We start from the raw sequence: 19136 nt of genomic DNA on the forward strand, positions 1-19136 counted from the left end.
CTTGGCTATATACACGGTACCAGTACCGATAACTTGGCTATATACACACGGTACCAGTACCGATACCTTGGCTATATACACACGGTACCAGTACCGATATCATGGCTATATACACGCCGTACCAGTACCGATACCTTGGCTATATACACGTGGTACCAGTACCGATACCTTGGCTATATACACGCCATACCAGTACCGATACCTTGGCTATATACACACGGTACCAGTACCGATACCTTGGCTATATACACACGGTACCAGTACCGATACCATGGCTATATACACGCCGTACCAGTACCGATACCTTGGCTATATACACGCCGTACCAGTACCGATACCTTGGCTATATACACGCTGTACCAGTACCGATACCATGGCTATATACACGCCGTACCAGTACCGATACCATGGCTATATACACGCCGTACCAGTACCGATACCTTGGCTATATACACGCCGTACCAGTACCGATACCATGGCTATATACACGCCGTACCAGTACCGATACCATGGCTATATACACGCCATACCAGTACCGATACCTTGGCTATATACACGCCGTACCAGTACCGATACCATGGCTATATACACGCCGTACCAGTACCGATACCGTGGCTATATACACGTGGTACCAGTACCGATACCTTGGCTATATACACGCCGTACCAGTACCGATACCTTGGCTATATACACACGGTACCAGTACCGATACCATGGCTATATACACACGGTACCAGTACCGATACCATGGCTATATACACGCCGTACCAGTACCGATACCATGGCTATATACACGCCGTACCAGTACCGATAACTTGGCTATATACACGCCATACCAGTACCGATACCATGGCTATATACACACCGTACCAGTACCGATACCATGGCTATATACACGCTGTACCAGTACCGATACCTTGGCTATATACACACGGTACCAGTACCGATACCGTGGCTATATACACACGGTACCAGTACCGATACCTTGGCTATATACACACGGTACCAGTACCGATACCTTGGCTATATACACACCGTACCAGTACCGATACCTTGGCTATATACACGCCGTACCAGTACCGATACCTTGGCTATATACACGACTTACCAGTACCGATACCTTGGCTATATACACGTGGTACGAGTACCGATACCTTGGCTATATACACACGGTACCAGTACCGATACCATGGCTATATACACGCCGTACCAGTACCGATACCTTGGCTATATACACACGGTACCAGTACCGATACCTTGGCTATATACACGGTACCAGTACCGATACCTTGGCTATATACACACGGTACCAGTACCGATACCTTGGCTATATACACACGGTACCAGTACCGATACCATGGCTATATACACGCCGTACCAGTACCGATACCTTGGCTATATATACGTGGTACCAGTACCGATACCTTGGCTATATACACGCCATACCAGTACCGATACCTTGGCTATATACACACGGTACCAGTACCGATACCTTGGCTATATACACACGGTACCAGTACCGATACCTTGGCTATATACACACGGTACCAGTACCGATACCATGGCTATATACACGCCGTACCAGTACCGATACCATGGCTATATACACGCCGTACCAGTACCGATACCTTGGCTATATACACGCCGTACCAGTACCGATACCATGGCTATATACACGCCGTACCAGTACCGATACCATGGCTATATACACGCCGTACCAGTACCGATACCTTGGCTATATACACACGGTACCAGTACCGATACCTTGGCTATATACACGGTACCAGTACCGATACCTTGGCTATATACACACGGTACCAGTACCGATACCTTGGCTATATACACACGGTACCAGTACCGATACCATGGCTATATACACGCCGTACCAGTACCGATACCTTGGCTATATATACGTGGTACCAGTACCGATACCTTGGCTATATACACGCCATACCAGTACCGATACCTTGGCTATATACACACGGTACCAGTACCGATACCTTGGCTATATACACACGGTACCAGTACCGATACCTTGGCTATATACACACGGTACCAGTACCGATACCATGGCTATATACACGCCGTACCAGTACCGATACCATGGCTATATACACGCCGTACCAGTACCGATACCTTGGCTATATACACGCCGTACCAGTACCGATACCATGGCTATATACACGCCGTACCAGTACCGATACCATGGCTATATACACGCCATACCAGTACCGATACCTTGGCTATATACACGCCGTACCAGTACCGATACCGTGGCTATATACACGCCGTACCAGTACCGATACCGTGGCTATATACACGTGGTACCAGTACCGATACCTTGGCTATATACACGCCGTACCAGTACCGATACCTTGGCTATATACACACGGTACCAGTACCGATACCGTGGCTATATACACACGGTACCAGTACCGATACCTTGGCTATATACACACGGTACCAGTACCGATACCATGGCTATATACACGCCGTACCAGTACCGATACCTTGGCTATATACACGCCGTACCAGTACCGATACCTTGGCTATATACAAGCCGTACCAGTACCGATACCATGGCTATATACACGCCGTACCAGTACCGATACCATGGCTATATACACGCCGTACCAGTACCGATACCTTGGCTATATACACGCTGTACCAGTACCGATACCATGGCTATATACACGCCGTACCAGTACCGATACCATTGCTATATACACGCCGTACCAGTACCGATACCTTGGCTATATACACGCCGTACCAGTACCGATACCATGGCTATATACACGCCGTACCAGTACCGATACCTTGGCTATATACACGTGGTACCAGTACCGATACCTTGGCTATATACACGCCGTACCAGTACCGATACCTTGGCTATATACACACGGTACCAGTACCGATACCGTGGCTATATACACACGGTACCAGTACCGATACCTTGGCTATATACACACGGTACCAGTACCGATACCTTGGCTATATACACACGGTACCAGTACCGATACCTTGGCTATATACACACGGTACCAGTACCGATACCATGGCTATATACACGCCGTACCAGTACCGATACCTTGGCTATATATACGTGGTACCAGTACCGATACCTTGGCTATATACACGCCATACCAGTACCGATACCTTGGCTATATACACACGGTACCAGTACCGATACCTTGGCTATATACACACGGTACCAGTACCGATACCTTGGCTATATACACACGGTACCAGTACCGATACCATGGCTATATACACGCCGTACCAGTACCGATACCATGGCTATATACACGCCGTACCAGTACCGATACCTTGGCTATATACACGCCGTACCAGTACCGATACCATGGCTATATACACGCCGTACCAGTACCGATACCATGGCTATATACACGCCGTACCAGTACCGATACCTTGGCTATATACACACGGTACCAGTACCGATACCTTGGCTATATACACGGTACCAGTACCGATACCTTGGCTATATACACACGGTACCAGTACCGATACCTTGGCTATATACACACGGTACCAGTACCGATACCATGGCTATATACACGCCGTACCAGTACCGATACCTTGGCTATATATACGTGGTACCAGTACCGATACCTTGGCTATATACACGCCATACCAGTACCGATACCTTGGCTATATACACACGGTACCAGTACCGATACCTTGGCTATATACACACGGTACCAGTACCGATACCTTGGCTATATACACACGGTACCAGTACCGATACCATGGCTATATACACGCCGTACCAGTACCGATACCATGGCTATATACACGCCGTACCAGTACCGATACCTTGGCTATATACACGCCGTACCAGTACCGATACCATGGCTATATACACGCCGTACCAGTACCGATACCATGGCTATATACACGCCATACCAGTACCGATACCTTGGCTATATACACGCCGTACCAGTACCGATACCGTGGCTATATACACGCCGTACCAGTACCGATACCGTGGCTATATACACGTGGTACCAGTACCGATACCTTGGCTATATACACGCCGTACCAGTACCGATACCTTGGCTATATACACACGGTACCAGTACCGATACCGTGGCTATATACACACGGTACCAGTACCGATACCTTGGCTATATACACACGGTACCAGTACCGATACCATGGCTATATACACGCCGTACCAGTACCGATACCTTGGCTATATACACGCCGTACCAGTACCGATACCTTGGCTATATACAAGCCGTACCAGTACCGATACCATGGCTATATACACGCCGTACCAGTACCGATACCATGGCTATATACACGCCGTACCAGTACCGATACCTTGGCTATATACACGCTGTACCAGTACCGATACCATGGCTATATACACGCCGTACCAGTACCGATACCATTGCTATATACACGCCGTACCAGTACCGATACCTTGGCTATATACACGCCGTACCAGTACCGATACCATGGCTATATACACGCCGTACCAGTACCGATACCTTGGCTATATACACGTGGTACCAGTACCGATACCTTGGCTATATACACGCCGTACCAGTACCGATACCTTGGCTATATACACACGGTACCAGTACCGATACCGTGGCTATATACACACGGTACCAGTACCGATACCTTGGCTATATACACACGGTACCAGTACCGATACCTTGGCTATATACACACGGTACCAGTACCGATACTATGGCTATATACACGCCGTAGCAGTACCGATACCTTGGCTATATACACGTGGTACAAATACCGATACCTTGGCTATATACACGCCGTACCAGTACCGATACCTTGGCTATATACACACGGTACCAGTACCGATACCTTGGCTATATACACACGGTACCAGTACCGATACCATGGCTATATACACACGGTACCAGTACCGATACCATGGCTATATACACGCCATACCAGTACCGATACCATGGCTATATACACGCCGTACCAGTACCGATACCTTGGCTATATACACACGGTACCAGTACCGATACCATGGCTATATACACGCCGTACCAGTACTGATACCATGGCTATATACACGCCGTACCAGTACCGATAACTTGGCTATATACACGCCGTACCAGTACCGATACCATGGCTATATACACGCCGTACCAGTACCGATACCATGGCTATATACACGCTGTACCAGTACCGATACCTTGGCTCTATACACACGGTACCAGTACCGATACCATGGCTATATACACGCCGTAGCAGTACCGATACCATGGCTATATACACGCCGTACCAGTACCGATACCTTGGCTATATACACGTGGTACCAGTACCGATACCATGGCTATATACACACGGTACCAGTACCGATACCATGGCTATATACACGCCGTACCAGTACCGATACCTTGGCTATATACACATAATAATAAATAATAATAATAATAATATGCCATTTAGCAGACGCTTTTATCCAAAGCGACTTACAGTCATGCGTGCATACATTTTTGTGTATGGGTGGTCCCGGGGATCGAACCCACTACCTTGGCGTTACAAGCGCCGTGCTCTACCAGCTGAGCTACAGAGGACCACATGGTACCAGTACCGATACCTTGGCTATATACACGCCGTACCAGTACCGATACCTTGGCTATATACACACGGTACCAGTACCGATACCATGGCTATATACACGCCGTACCAGTACCGATACCATGGCTATATACACGCCGTACCAGTACCGAGAACTTGGCTATATACACGCCGTACCAGTACCGATACCATGGCTATATACACGCCGTACCAGTACCGATACCATGGCTATATACACGCTGTACCAGTACCAATACCTTGGCTATATACACACGGTACCAGTACCGATACCATGGCTATATACACGCCGTACCAGTACCGATACCATGGCTATATACACGCCGTACCAGTACCGATACCTTGGCTATATACACGTGGTACCAGTACCGATACCATGGCTATATACACACGGTACCAGTACCGATACCATGGCTATATACACGCCGTACCAGTACCGATACCTTGGCTATATACACATAATAATAAATAATAATAATAATAATATGCCATTTAGCAGACGCTTTTATCCAAAGCGACTTACAGTCATGCGTGCATACATTTTTGTGTATGGGTGGTCCCGGGGATCGAACCCACTACCTTGGCGTTACAAGCGCCGTGCTCTACCAGCTGAGCTACAGAGGACCACATGGTACCAGTACCGATACCTTGGCTATATACACGCCGTACCAGTACCGATACCTTGGCTATATACACACGGTACCAGTACCGATACCTTGGCTATATACACGCCGTACCATTACCGATACCATGGCTATATAAACGCCGTACCAGTACCGATACCATGGCTATATACACGTGGTACCAGTACCGATACCTTGGCTATATACACGTGGTACCAGTACCGATACCTTGGCTATATACACGCGGTACCAGTACCGATACCTTGGCTATATACACACGGTACCAGTACCGATACCTTGGTTATATACACACGGTACCAGTACTGATACCGTGGCTATATACACGTAGTACCAGTACCGATACCTTGGCTATATACACGTCGTACAGGTACCGATACCTTGGCTATATACACACGGTACCAGTACCGATACCTTGGCTATATACACACGGTACCAGTACCGATACCTTGGCTATATACACACGGTACCAGTACTGAGTCCATGTGCAGGAGTACGAGGTAATTGAGGTAGATATGTACATATAGGTAGGGATAAAGTGACTAGGCAACAGGATAGATAATAAACAGTAACAGCAGCGTATGTGATGAGTCAAAATAGTTAGTGCCAACAGGGTCAGTGCAGATAGTCCAGGTAGCTATTGGCTAACTATTTAAGTAACTATTCAGCAGTCGTATGACTTGGGGGTAGAAGCTGTTCCGCGTCCTGTTGGTTGAGTGCCCAGCTGTCCATTCCTTTGACCATCTAACAATGAAATGAGGACCACAGTGTAAATAATACGTCTGATGTTTAATATGTCTATATGTACATTAAGATAATAAAATCAAATTCATTCATTCAATTATTAATCGGAAGAGATTTGACTTTGGCTTGATTTTCTAACGCAGACGTCGTGATGACGGACGAGGGTGGTCTTCAGCTCGTGGAGGTGATCGTCTGGGACCCCTGGTTGGCAGACCCCCAGGATCCACAGGAACTGCAGGAGAGAGAGGTGACTGTGAGTACAGCACATCACACACACCACACACCCACGGATGGACAGATCTGAGGCCTTCCCCAGTGGGCAAAACTGGTTGCAATTACATTATGACATCTTACATGACGTCATGGTCTGGATGTATACTGGTTGTATAAGGACGTTTTGTTAAGGTCAGAAAAATATGTCTTCACCTGGCTGGTGGTAAAACAGAGTTGGAACTAATCTGGAACACAAACACTAGCTATGATCCAAGGCTGGTTAGTAATTACCCGGAGTGAATAAAATATGAGTCTTAAAATGATAACCAAGAGTTGTGTGTCTACAAATTCTTTGACTCATCTTTGATCCCATCACTATCACCACCTTTATAATGTGAGATCAGAGGCTGTGTTCTCACCTGAAAGGCTGCAGTGCCGAGCTTAAGCTTGGGACACATAGGGGAGATGGGCAAAGGTTGAAAGCTATCACCAGCCGCCATCCAAGATTCTACATGACGAATTGGGATAGACCTCCTATCACAGCCGTGCCCAACAACAGTGGTCACAGATGGCTTTTGACCATCTCTCCTATGTGTTCATTTAAATTCCAGAGACACAGAAACAACAGTCCCAACTCCCACACCTCTGAGTCTTTCCCCACATGGCCGACACGCAATTTATATCGATGTGATTGATGGTCAACCGCGCCGTGATCAAATGTAAAGTGATAGCACGTCAGGCGACAAGATTCTCTGCTCCAAACTCGACCTTCATGTTCCTCCAGGTGACCTACCTCACCCATGCATGCATGGAGCTCCAGCTAGGGGGGAAGAAGATGATATTCGACCCCTGGCTGACGGGTCCAGCCTTCGCCAGGGGCTGGTGGCTGCTCCACGAGCCCCCTGCTGACTCCATGGAGAGGCTGTGCAGGGCGGACCTCATCTACATCAGCCACATGCACTCCGACCACCTCAGGTATGTAGAGATGTTACCAGTATGGAGTATGGTAGAATGAAATGAGTTGATATAGGAGGATGGGCTCAACGTCACTGGAAGGGAATGGATGGAACGGTTTCAAACACATCAAACACATACTATTCCAGCCATTACAATGAGCCCGTCCTCCGATATCTCCACCAACCAGCAACCACAGATTTCAATGTATTTATAATTTTGGTCCCACTTTAAACTAAGTATAAAGGCTTTATATAGCATGCATAAACCTTCATAAGCACTACATAAATGCTATACAAAATAATCTATAAGCGTACGTCATACTCTATAAATGGTTTATACACTATGTATTTTTATACACCATTTATAGAGTATGAGATAGGTTTACAGATAATATGTGAAGCATTTATGTAAGCTATATTAAGCCTTTATAAGTTGTACTTCGTGTAAAATGGGACCCTAGCTTCAATTCCGGAAGTAAACAGATATTTCAATTCCAATTTTCCTCATGAGGATGAGCACACAGAAGGCAGGAAGTTTTAAGATAATTGCTGAAAAATGTATTTTCAGCTACCCAACCTTAAAATCCCTTTCTGCAACGAGGCCCGATGTTCCCATTTATGTTGGCGACACATCAAGGCCAGTGTTCTGGTAAGGGTTATCTATATATGTGTTACATACAGTGGGGGAAAAAAGTATTTAGTCAGCCACCAATTGTGCAAGTTCTCCCACTTAAAAAGATGAGAAAGGCCTGTAATTTTCATCATAGGTACACGTCAACTATGACAGACAAAATGAGGAAAAAAAATCCAGAAAATCACATTGTAGGATTTTTTATGAATTTATTTGCAAATTATGGTGGAAAATAAGTATTTGGTCAATAACAAAAGTTTCTCAATACTTTGTTATATACCCTTTGTTGGCAATGACACAGGTCAAACGTTTTCTGTAAGTCTTCACAAGGTTTTCACACACTGTTGCTGGTATTTTGGCCCATTCCTCCATGCAGATCTCCTCTAGAGCAGTGATGTTTTGGGGCTGTCGCTGGGCAACATGGACTTTCAACTCCCTCCAAAGATTTTCTATGGGGTTGAGATCTGGAGACTGACTAGGCCACTCCAGGACCTTGAAATGCTTCTTACGAAGCCACTCCTTCGTTGCCCGGGCGGTGTGTTTGGGATCATTGTCATGCTGAAAGACCCAGCCACGTTTCATCTTCAATTCCCTTGCTGATGGAAGGAGGTTTTCACTCAAAATCTCACGATACATGGCCCCATTCATTCTTTCCTTTACACATATCAGTCGTCCTGGTCCCTTTGCAGAAAAACAGCCCCAAAGCATGATGTTTCCACCCCCATGCTTCACAGTAGGTATGGTGTTCTTTGGATGCAACTCAGCATTCTTTGTCCTCCAAACACGACGAGTTGAGTTTTTACCAAAAAGTTCTATTTAGGTTTCATCTGACCATATGATTTTCTCCCAATCCTCTTCTGGATCATCCAAATGCACTCTAGCAAACTTCAGACGGGCCTGGACATGTACTGGCTTAAGCAGGGGGACACGTCTGGCACTGCAGGATTTGAGTCCCTGGCGGCGTAGTGTGTTACTATTGGTAGGCTTTGTTACTTTGGTCCCAGCTCTCTGCAGGTCATTCACTAGGTCCCCCCGTGTGGTTCTGGGATTTTTGCTCACCGTTCTTGTGATCATTTTGACCCCAAGGGGTGAGATCTTGCATGGAGCCCCAGATCAAGGGAGATTATCAGTGGTCTTGTATGTCTTCCATTTCCTAATAATTGCTCCCACAGTTGATTTCTTCAAACCAAGCTGCTTACCTATTGCAAATTCAGTCTTCCCAGCCTGGTGCAGGTCTACAATTTTGTTTCTGGTGTCCTTTGACAGCTCTTTGGTCTTGGCCATAGTGGAGTTTGGAGTGTGACTGTTTGAGGTTGTGGACAGGTGTCTTTTATACTGATAACAAGTTCAAACAGGTGCCATTAATACAGGTAACGAGTGGAGGACAGGGGAGCCTCTTAAAGAAGAAGTTACAGGTCTGTGAGAGCCAGAAATCTTGCTTGTTTGTAGGTGACCAAATACTTATTTTCCACCATAATTTGCAAATAAATTCATTAAAAATCCTACAATGTGATTTTCTGGATTTTTTTCCTCAATTTGTCTGTCATAGTTGACGTGTACCTATGATGAAAATTACAGGCCTCTCTCATCTTTTTAAGTGGGAGAACTTGCACAATTGGTGGCTGTTAAATACTTTTTTGGCCCACTGTATTAACATGGTTTTACAACCATAAAACAAATGAGGCTGTCACCTTTGTGGGTTTACGTTGTCCTCGTTTAAACCATGTTACAGGATGCTGGAGAAAAGACAGTTGCAGCTGACAAATATCAACGTGGTTCCCTTTGGCGTTTGGCAAAACGTAAGCCTAAACAGCTCACTCTGAATGAACAGTTTATACGATAGCATGCAGGAACCCCTGTCAAAAGGCTCTCCTTTAATGCCTTCTCCTGTTGTTATCTCCGTCAGATTGATGAGCACCTCAGATTCATGATTCTGAAGGATGAAGTGCACCCCGAAATGGATACCTGTATCATTGTTGAATATAAAGGTACTCATCATTTGTAAGAGCATATGGCGCTAGCTTCGCAAAGAGTTGTGGGTTCAATTCCTGCAGTCACTGGAAGTCCTTTTGATAAAAGGGTCTGCTAAGTGGTATATACACTGAGTGCACGAAACATTAGGAACACCTTGCTAATATTCAGTTGCACCCCTTTTTTGCCCTCAGAACAGTCTTAGTTCGTCGGGGCATGGACTCTACAAGGTGTCAAACGTTACACAGGGATGCTGGCCCATGTTGACTCCAATGCTTCCCACAGTTGTGTCAAGTTGGATTGATGACTTTTGGGTGGTGAACCATTCTTTATACACACAGGAAACTGTTGAGTACATGAAAAACCCAGCAGCGTTGCACTCAAACCGGTGTGCCTGGCACCTACTACCATACCCCGTTCAAAGGCACTTAAATATTTTGTCTTGCCCATTCACCATCTGAATGGCACACATACACAATCCATGTCTCAATTGTCTCAAGGCTTAAAAATCCTTTTTCGTCTCCTCCCCTTCATCTACTCTGATTGAAGTGGCTTTAACAAGTGACATCAATAAGGGATCATAGCTTCCACCTGGTCAGTCTATGTAATGGAAAGAGCAGATGTTCCTAATGTTTTGTACACTCAGTATACAAACACAAGCAGGTCACACATTCTGACTTTTGTCACACTTTATCAACCTACAGATTATAAATTGATAAAAATATAGGTTCCATGAGGATAATTGAGCCAAATTATTTTATTGAAAATGTTCTTCCTGTTTGATTCAGGTCATTGTCAATTCAGTAATAAAAAGCAAAATAAATTGCAAGTTAGAATCTTATCTCAACCTTATCTCATTGACGCCATTTGACCGGTGCATCTGATCCTGGTTCTCCCACCCAGGTCATATGATCCTCAATACGGTGGACTGCACCAGGCCAAACTACGGCCGGCTACCCCACAATGTGGACCTGATGATGAGTGACTTTGCTGGGGGGGCGTCTGGCTTCCCCATGACCTTCAGTGGAGGAAAATACACAGGTGAGTTGGGCAGGTATACAGCGTCCAAGTGTACAGCCAGTAAAATAACAGAGAAATGAATTGCTCCATTGGGTTTTCCTTCTTATTGCCAGCACATGGAGTGAATCTCAATTGTATTTCCTCTCTCCTCATCTCCTTATCTCCTCCTCAAAGCACATTGGAGCAGAATTTTTTTTTTTGTTTGTTTGTTTTTTGTCATTTAGCAGACGCTCTTAAATAAAATAAAATAAATAGGTCATTTAGCAGACGCTCTTATCCAGAGCGACTTACAGGAGCAATTAGGGTTAAGTGCCTTGCTCAAGGGCACATCGACAGATTTTTTCACCTAGTCGGCTCGGGGATTAGAACCAGCGACCTTTCGGTTACTGGCACTACGCTCTTAACCACTAAGCTACCTGCCGCCCAAGGATCTGAGGTTCCTTCCCTCAGATGTTCTCCTCCAATGAATTTTGAGGAGGAGAAAACGGGAGAGGAAGCGAGGAATCAATGAAATACAACTGAGATTCACTCATTGACTAGTGTCGCGTTCTCCCTGCAGAGAGCTGGAAAGCCGATTTCATCAAGAATGAAAGGAAGAAGCTCATGAACTACAAGGCCCAGCTGATAAAGTCCTTGCAGCCCAAGATCTACTGCCCGTTTGCGGGTTACTTTGTCGAAGCACATCCCTCGGACAGGTATCCCCATTGAGATGGGAGAACATTGCCGTATTTGAATAATGAGCACAATAAGTTTCATTTTCTATTTCTCTCTGTGCCGTTATTTCCATGTTTTTATTCTCACATTACTGTAATATATCCTCAAAAGAGAACAAACTTAACAACACAGTAATAAAATCTGCCTATCCTATCTGTATTACAAAACCTTTACTATTTTGTGTACAAAAGGTTCAGGTTAGGTTTTGACCCCTCTTATCACTTCAATTGCAGTCACTCAACATAAGACGCATCACAACTTGACATTGACAACTGACATACATTAACTGACAGGTACATTAAGGACACAAACACGAAAAACAACGCGGAGGAGCTCAATGCCCTGATCAAGAAGAGCGCTCCAGGCATAACAACATGGACACCCAAGCCAGGTGCTGTGCTCGATCTGGCCCTGGCTCTGATGAGCCCCAGCCGGTAGGAATGCTCATCAATAAGCAAATTGTGTGTGTGTCCATGTCCGTCATATCAGTCCACTTCCCTACTGTTGTTAATGCTGTTATTACCCCACTTCCCTACTGTTGTCAATGCCATTATTACCCCACTTCCCTACTGTTGTTAATGCCATTATTACCCCACTTCCTTACTGTTGTCAATGCCATTATTACCCCACTTCCCTACATTGTCTACCATTATTACCTCACTTCCCTACATTGTCTACCATTATTACCCCACTTCCCTACATTGTCTACCATTATTACCCCACTTCCTTATATTGTCTACCATTATTACCCCACTTCCCTACTGTTGTCAATGCCATTATTACCCCACTTCCCTACTGTTGTCAATGCCGTTATTACCCCACTTCCCTACTGTTGTCAATGCCATTATTACCCGACTTCCTTACTGTTGTTAATGTCATTATTACCTCACTTCCCTACTGTTGTCAATGCCGTTATTACCCCACTTCCCTACTGTTGTCAATGCCATTATTACCCGACTTCCTTACTGTTGTCAATGTCATTATTACCTCACTTCCCTACTGTTGTCAATGCCATTATTACCCCACTTCCCTACTGTTGTCAATGCCATTATTACATCACTTCCCTACTGTTGTCAATGCCATTATTACCCCACTTCCCTACTGTTGTCAATGCAATTATTACCCCACTTCCCTACTGTTGTCAATGCCGTTATTACCCCACTTCCCTACTGTTGTCAATGCCATTATTACCCGACTTCCTTACTGTTGTCAATGTCATTATTACCCCACTTCCCTACTGTTGTTAATGCTGTTATTACCTCACTTCCCTACTGTTGTCAATGCCATTATTACCCCACTTCCCTACTGTTGTCAATGCCATTATTACATCACTTCCCTACTGTTGTCAATGCCATTATTACACCACTTCCCTACTGTTGTCAATGCCATTATTACCTCACTTCCCTACTGTTGTCAATGCCATTATTACCTCACTTCCCTACTGTTGTCAATGCCATTATTACCTCACTTCCCTACTGTTGTCAATGCCATTATTACCCCGCTTCCCTACATTGTCTACCATTATTACCCTACTTCCCTACATTGTCTACCATTATTACCTCACTTCTCTACGTTGTCTACCATTATTACCTCACTTCCCTACATTGTCTACCTTTATTACCCCACTTCCCTACATTGTCTACCATTATTACCTCACTTCCCTACATTGTCTACCTTTATTACCCCACTTCCCAACATTGTCTACCCTTATTACCCCACTTCCTTACATTGTCTACCATTATTACCTCACTTCCCTACATTGTCTAACATTATTACCTCACTTCCCTACATTGTCTACCATTATTACCCCACTTCCCTACATTGTCTACCATTATTACCTCACTTCCCTACATTGTCTACCTTTATTACCCCACTTCCCTACATTGTCTACCATTATTACCCCACTTCCCTACATTGTCTACCATTATTACCCCACTTCCTTACATTGTCTAGCATTATTACCCCACTTCCCTACATTGTCTAACATTATTACCTCACTTCCCTACATTGTCTACCTTTATTACCCCACTTCCCTACATTGTCTACCATTATTACCCCACTTCCCTACATTGTCTACCATTATTACCCCACTTCCTTATATTGTCTACCATTATTACCCCACTTCCCTACTGTTGTCAATGCCATTATTACCCCACTTCCCTACTGTTGTCAATGCCGTTATTACCCCACTTCCCTACTGTTGTCAATGCCATTATTACCCGACTTCCTTACTGTTGTTAATGTCATTATTACCTCACTTCCCTACTGTTGTCAATGCCGTTATTACCCCACTTCCCTACTGTTGTCAATGCCATTATTACCCGACTTCCTTACTGTTGTCAATGTCATTATTACCTCACTTCCCTACTGTTGTCAATGCCATTATTACCCCACTTCCCTACTGTTGTCAATGCCATTATTACATCACTTCCCTACTGTTGTCAATGCCATTATTACCCCACTTCCCTACTGTTGTCAATGCAATTATTACCCCACTTCCCTACTGTTGTCAATGCCGTTATTACCCCACTTCCCTACTGTTGTCAATGCCATTATTACCCGACTTCCTTACTGTTGTCAATGTCATTATTACCCCACTTCCCTACTGTTGTTAATGCTGTTATTACCTCACTTCCCTACTGTTGTCAATGCCATTATTACCCCACTTCCCTACTGTTGTCAATGCCATTATTACATCACTTCCCTACTGTTGTCAATGCCATTATTACACCACTTCCCTACTGTTGTCAATGCCATTATTACCTCACTTCCCTACTGTTGTCAATGCCATTATTACCTCACTTCCCTACTGTTGTCAATGCCATTATTACCTCACTTCCCTACTGTTGTCAATGCCATTATTACCCCGCTTCCCTACATTGTCTACCATTATTACCCTACTTCCCTACATTGTCTACCATTATTACCTCACTTCTCTACGTTGTCTACCATTATTACCTCACTTCCCTACATTGTCTACCTTTATTACCCCACTTCCCTACATTGTCTACCATTATTACCTCACTTCCCTACATTGTCTACCTTTATTACCCCACTTCCCTACATTGTCTACCCTTATTACCCCACTTCCTTACATTGTCTACCATTATTACCCCACTTCCCTACATTGTCTAACATTATTACCTCACTTCCCTACATTGTCTACCATTATTACCCCACTTCCCTACATTGTCTACCATTATTACCTCACTTCCCTACATTGTCTACCTTTATTACCCCACTTCCCTACATTGTCTACCATTATTACCCCACTTCCCTACATTGTCTACCATTATTACCCCACTTCCTTACATTGTCTACCATTATTACCCCACTTCCCTACATTGTCTAACATTATTACCTCACTTCCCTACATTGTCTACCTTTATTACCCCACTTCCCTACATTGTCTACCATTATTACCCCACTTCCTTACATTGTCTACCATTATTACCCCACTTCCCTACATTGTCTACCATTATTACCTCACTTCCCTACATTGTCTACCATTATTACCCCACTTCCCTACATTGTCTACCATTAATAGCTCACTACTCTACATTGTCTACCATTATTATCCCACTTCCCTACATTGTCTACCATTATTACCTCAATTCCCTACATTGTCTACCATTATTACCTCACTTCCCTACATTGTCTTCCATTATTACCCCACTTCCCTACATTGTCTTCCATTATTAATTCACTTCCCTACAATGTCTACCATTATTACCCCACTTCCTTACATTGTCTACCATTATTACCCCACTTCCCTACATTGTCTACCATTATTACCTCACTTCCCTACATTGTCTACCATTATTACCCCACTTCCCTACATTTTCTACCATTATTACCTCACTTCCCTACATTGTCTACCATTATTACCTCACTTCCCTACATTGTCTACCTTTATTACACCACTTCCCTACATTGTCTACCATTATAACCCCACTTCCCTACATTGTCTACCATTATTACCCCACGTCCTTACATTGTCTACCATTATTACCCCACTTCCCTACATTGTCTAACATTATTACCTCAATTCCCTACATTGTCTACCATTATTACCTCACTTCCCTACATTGTCTTCCATTATTACCCCACTTCCCTACATTGTCTACCATTATTACCTCACTTCCCTACATTGTCTACCTTTATTACCCCACTTCCCTACATTGTCTACCATTATTACCCCACTTCCCTACATTGTCTACCATTATTACCCCACTTCCTTACATTGTCTACCATTATTACCCCACTTCCCTACATTGTCTAACATTATTACCTCACTTCCCTACATTGTCTACCTTTATTACCCCACTTCCCTACATTGTCTACCATTATTACCCCACTTCCTTACATTGTCTACCATTATTACCCCACTTCCCTACATTGTCTACCATTATTACCTCACTTCCCTACATTGTCTACCATTATTACCCCACTTCCCTACATTGTCTACCATTAATAGCTCACTTCTCTACATTGTCTACCATTATTACCCCACTTCCCTACATTGTCTACCATTATTACCTCAATTCCCTACATTGTCTACCATTATTACCTCACTTCCCTACATTGTCTTCCATTATTACCCCACTTCCCTACATTGTCTTCCATTATTAATTAACTTCCCTACATTGTCACCTCACTTCCCTACATTGTCTACCATTATTACCTCACTTCCCTACATTGTCTACCATTATTACCTCACTTCCCTACATTGTCTACCATTATTACCCCACTTCCCTACATTGTCTACCATTATTACCTCACTTCCCTACATTGTCTCCCATTATTACCCCACTTCCCTACATTGTCTACCAATATTACCTCACTTCCCTACATTGTCTACCATTATTACCTCACTTCCCTACATTGCCTACCATTATTACCCCACTTCCCTACATTGTCTACCATTATTACCCCACTTCCCTACATTGTCTACCATTATTACCCCACTTCCCTACATGTTCTACCATTATTACCCCACTTCCCTACATTTTCTACCATTAATAGCTCACTTCCCTACATTGTCTACCATTATTACCCCACGTCCCTACATTGTCTACCATTATTACCCCACTTCCCTACATTGTCTACCATTAATAGCTCACTTCCCTACATTGTCTACCATTATTACCCCACTTCCCTACATTGTCTACCATTATTACCTCACTTCCCTACATTGTCTACAATTTTTACCCCACTTCCCTACATTGTCTACCATTATTACCCCACTTCCCTACATTGTCTACCATTATTACCTCACTTCCCTACATTGTCTACCATTATTACCTCACTTCACTACATTGTCTACCATTATTACCCCACTTCCCTACATTGTCTACCATTATTACCTCACTTCCCTACACTGTCTACCATTATTACCCCACTTCCCTACATTGTCTACCATTATTACCCCACTTCCTTACATTGTCTACCATTATTACCTCACTTCCCTACATTGTCTACCATTATTACTCCACTTCCCTACATTGTCTACCATTATTACCCCACTTCCATACATTGTCCTCCATTATTACCTCACTTCCCTACATTGTCTACCATTATTACTTCACTTCCCTACATTGTCTACCATTATTACCCCACTTCCCTACATTGTCTACCATTGTCACCTCACTTCCCTACATTGTCACCTCACTTCCCTACATTGTCACCTCACTTCCCTACATTGTCTACCATTATTACCCCACTTCCCTACATTGTCTACCATTATTACCTCACTTCCCTACATTGTCTACCATTATTACCCCACTTCCCTACATTGTCTACCATTATTACCTCACTTCCCTACATTGTCTACCATTATTACCTCACTTCCCTACATTGTCTACCATTGTCACCTCACTTCCCTACATTGTCACCTCACTTCCCCACATTGTCTACCATTATTACCCCACTTCCCTACATTGTCTACCATTATTACCCCACTTCCCTACATGTTCTACCATTATTACCTCACTTCCCTACATTGTCTTCCATTATTACCCCACTTCCCTACATTGTCTACCATTATTACCCCACTTCCCTACATTGTCTACCATTATTACCTCACTTCCCTACATTGTCTACCATTATTACCCCACTTCCCTACATTGTCTACCATTAATAGCTCACTTCCCTACATTGTCTACCATTATTACCCCACTTCCCTACATTGTCTACCATTATTACCTCACTTCCCTACATTGTCTACCATTATTACCCCACGTCCTTACATTGTCTACCATTATTACCCCACTTCCCTACATTGTCTAACATTATTACCTCAATTCCCTACATTTTCTACCATTATTACCTCACTTCCCTACACTGTCTACCATTATTACCCCACTTCCCTACATTGTCTACCATTATTACCCCACTTCCTTACATTGTCTACCATTATTACCTCACTTCCCTACATTGTCTACCATTATTACTCCACTTCCCTACATTGTCTACCATTATTACCCCACTTCCATACATTGTCCTCCATTATTACCTCACTTCCCTACATTGTCTACCATTATTACTTCACTTCCCTACATTGTCTACCATTATTACCCCACTTCCCTACATTGTCTACCATTGTCACCTCACTTCCCTACATTGTCACCTCACTTCCCTACATTG

General features: G+C 44.0%; 1 protein-coding gene across 1 annotated transcript in view; it reads left to right on the top strand.

Moving 5' to 3' along the window:
- cmah (cytidine monophospho-N-acetylneuraminic acid hydroxylase) overlaps nucleotides 1–19136 on the top strand; it is a gene marked incomplete at its 5' end in the record, with an annotated part of 38249 nt that overhangs the window by 7043 nt on the left and 12070 nt on the right. The window contains 8 exons of the mRNA XM_084174599.1: nucleotides 7130–7239; nucleotides 7984–8174; nucleotides 8724–8804; nucleotides 10519–10585; nucleotides 10693–10774; nucleotides 11661–11798; nucleotides 12337–12472; nucleotides 12785–12925. Of these exons, the coding sequence (XP_084030725.1) occupies nucleotides 7130–7239; nucleotides 7984–8174; nucleotides 8724–8804; nucleotides 10519–10585; nucleotides 10693–10774; nucleotides 11661–11798; nucleotides 12337–12472; nucleotides 12785–12925 (946 nt within the window). The remainder of the gene's footprint in view (nucleotides 1–7129; nucleotides 7240–7983; nucleotides 8175–8723; nucleotides 8805–10518; nucleotides 10586–10692; nucleotides 10775–11660; nucleotides 11799–12336; nucleotides 12473–12784; nucleotides 12926–19136) is intronic.

Source organism: Coregonus lavaretus (genome assembly GCF_964263955.1).
Source record: "Coregonus lavaretus genome assembly, chromosome: 13".
Classification (NCBI taxonomy): Eukaryota; Metazoa; Chordata; class Actinopteri; order Salmoniformes; family Salmonidae; genus Coregonus; species Coregonus lavaretus.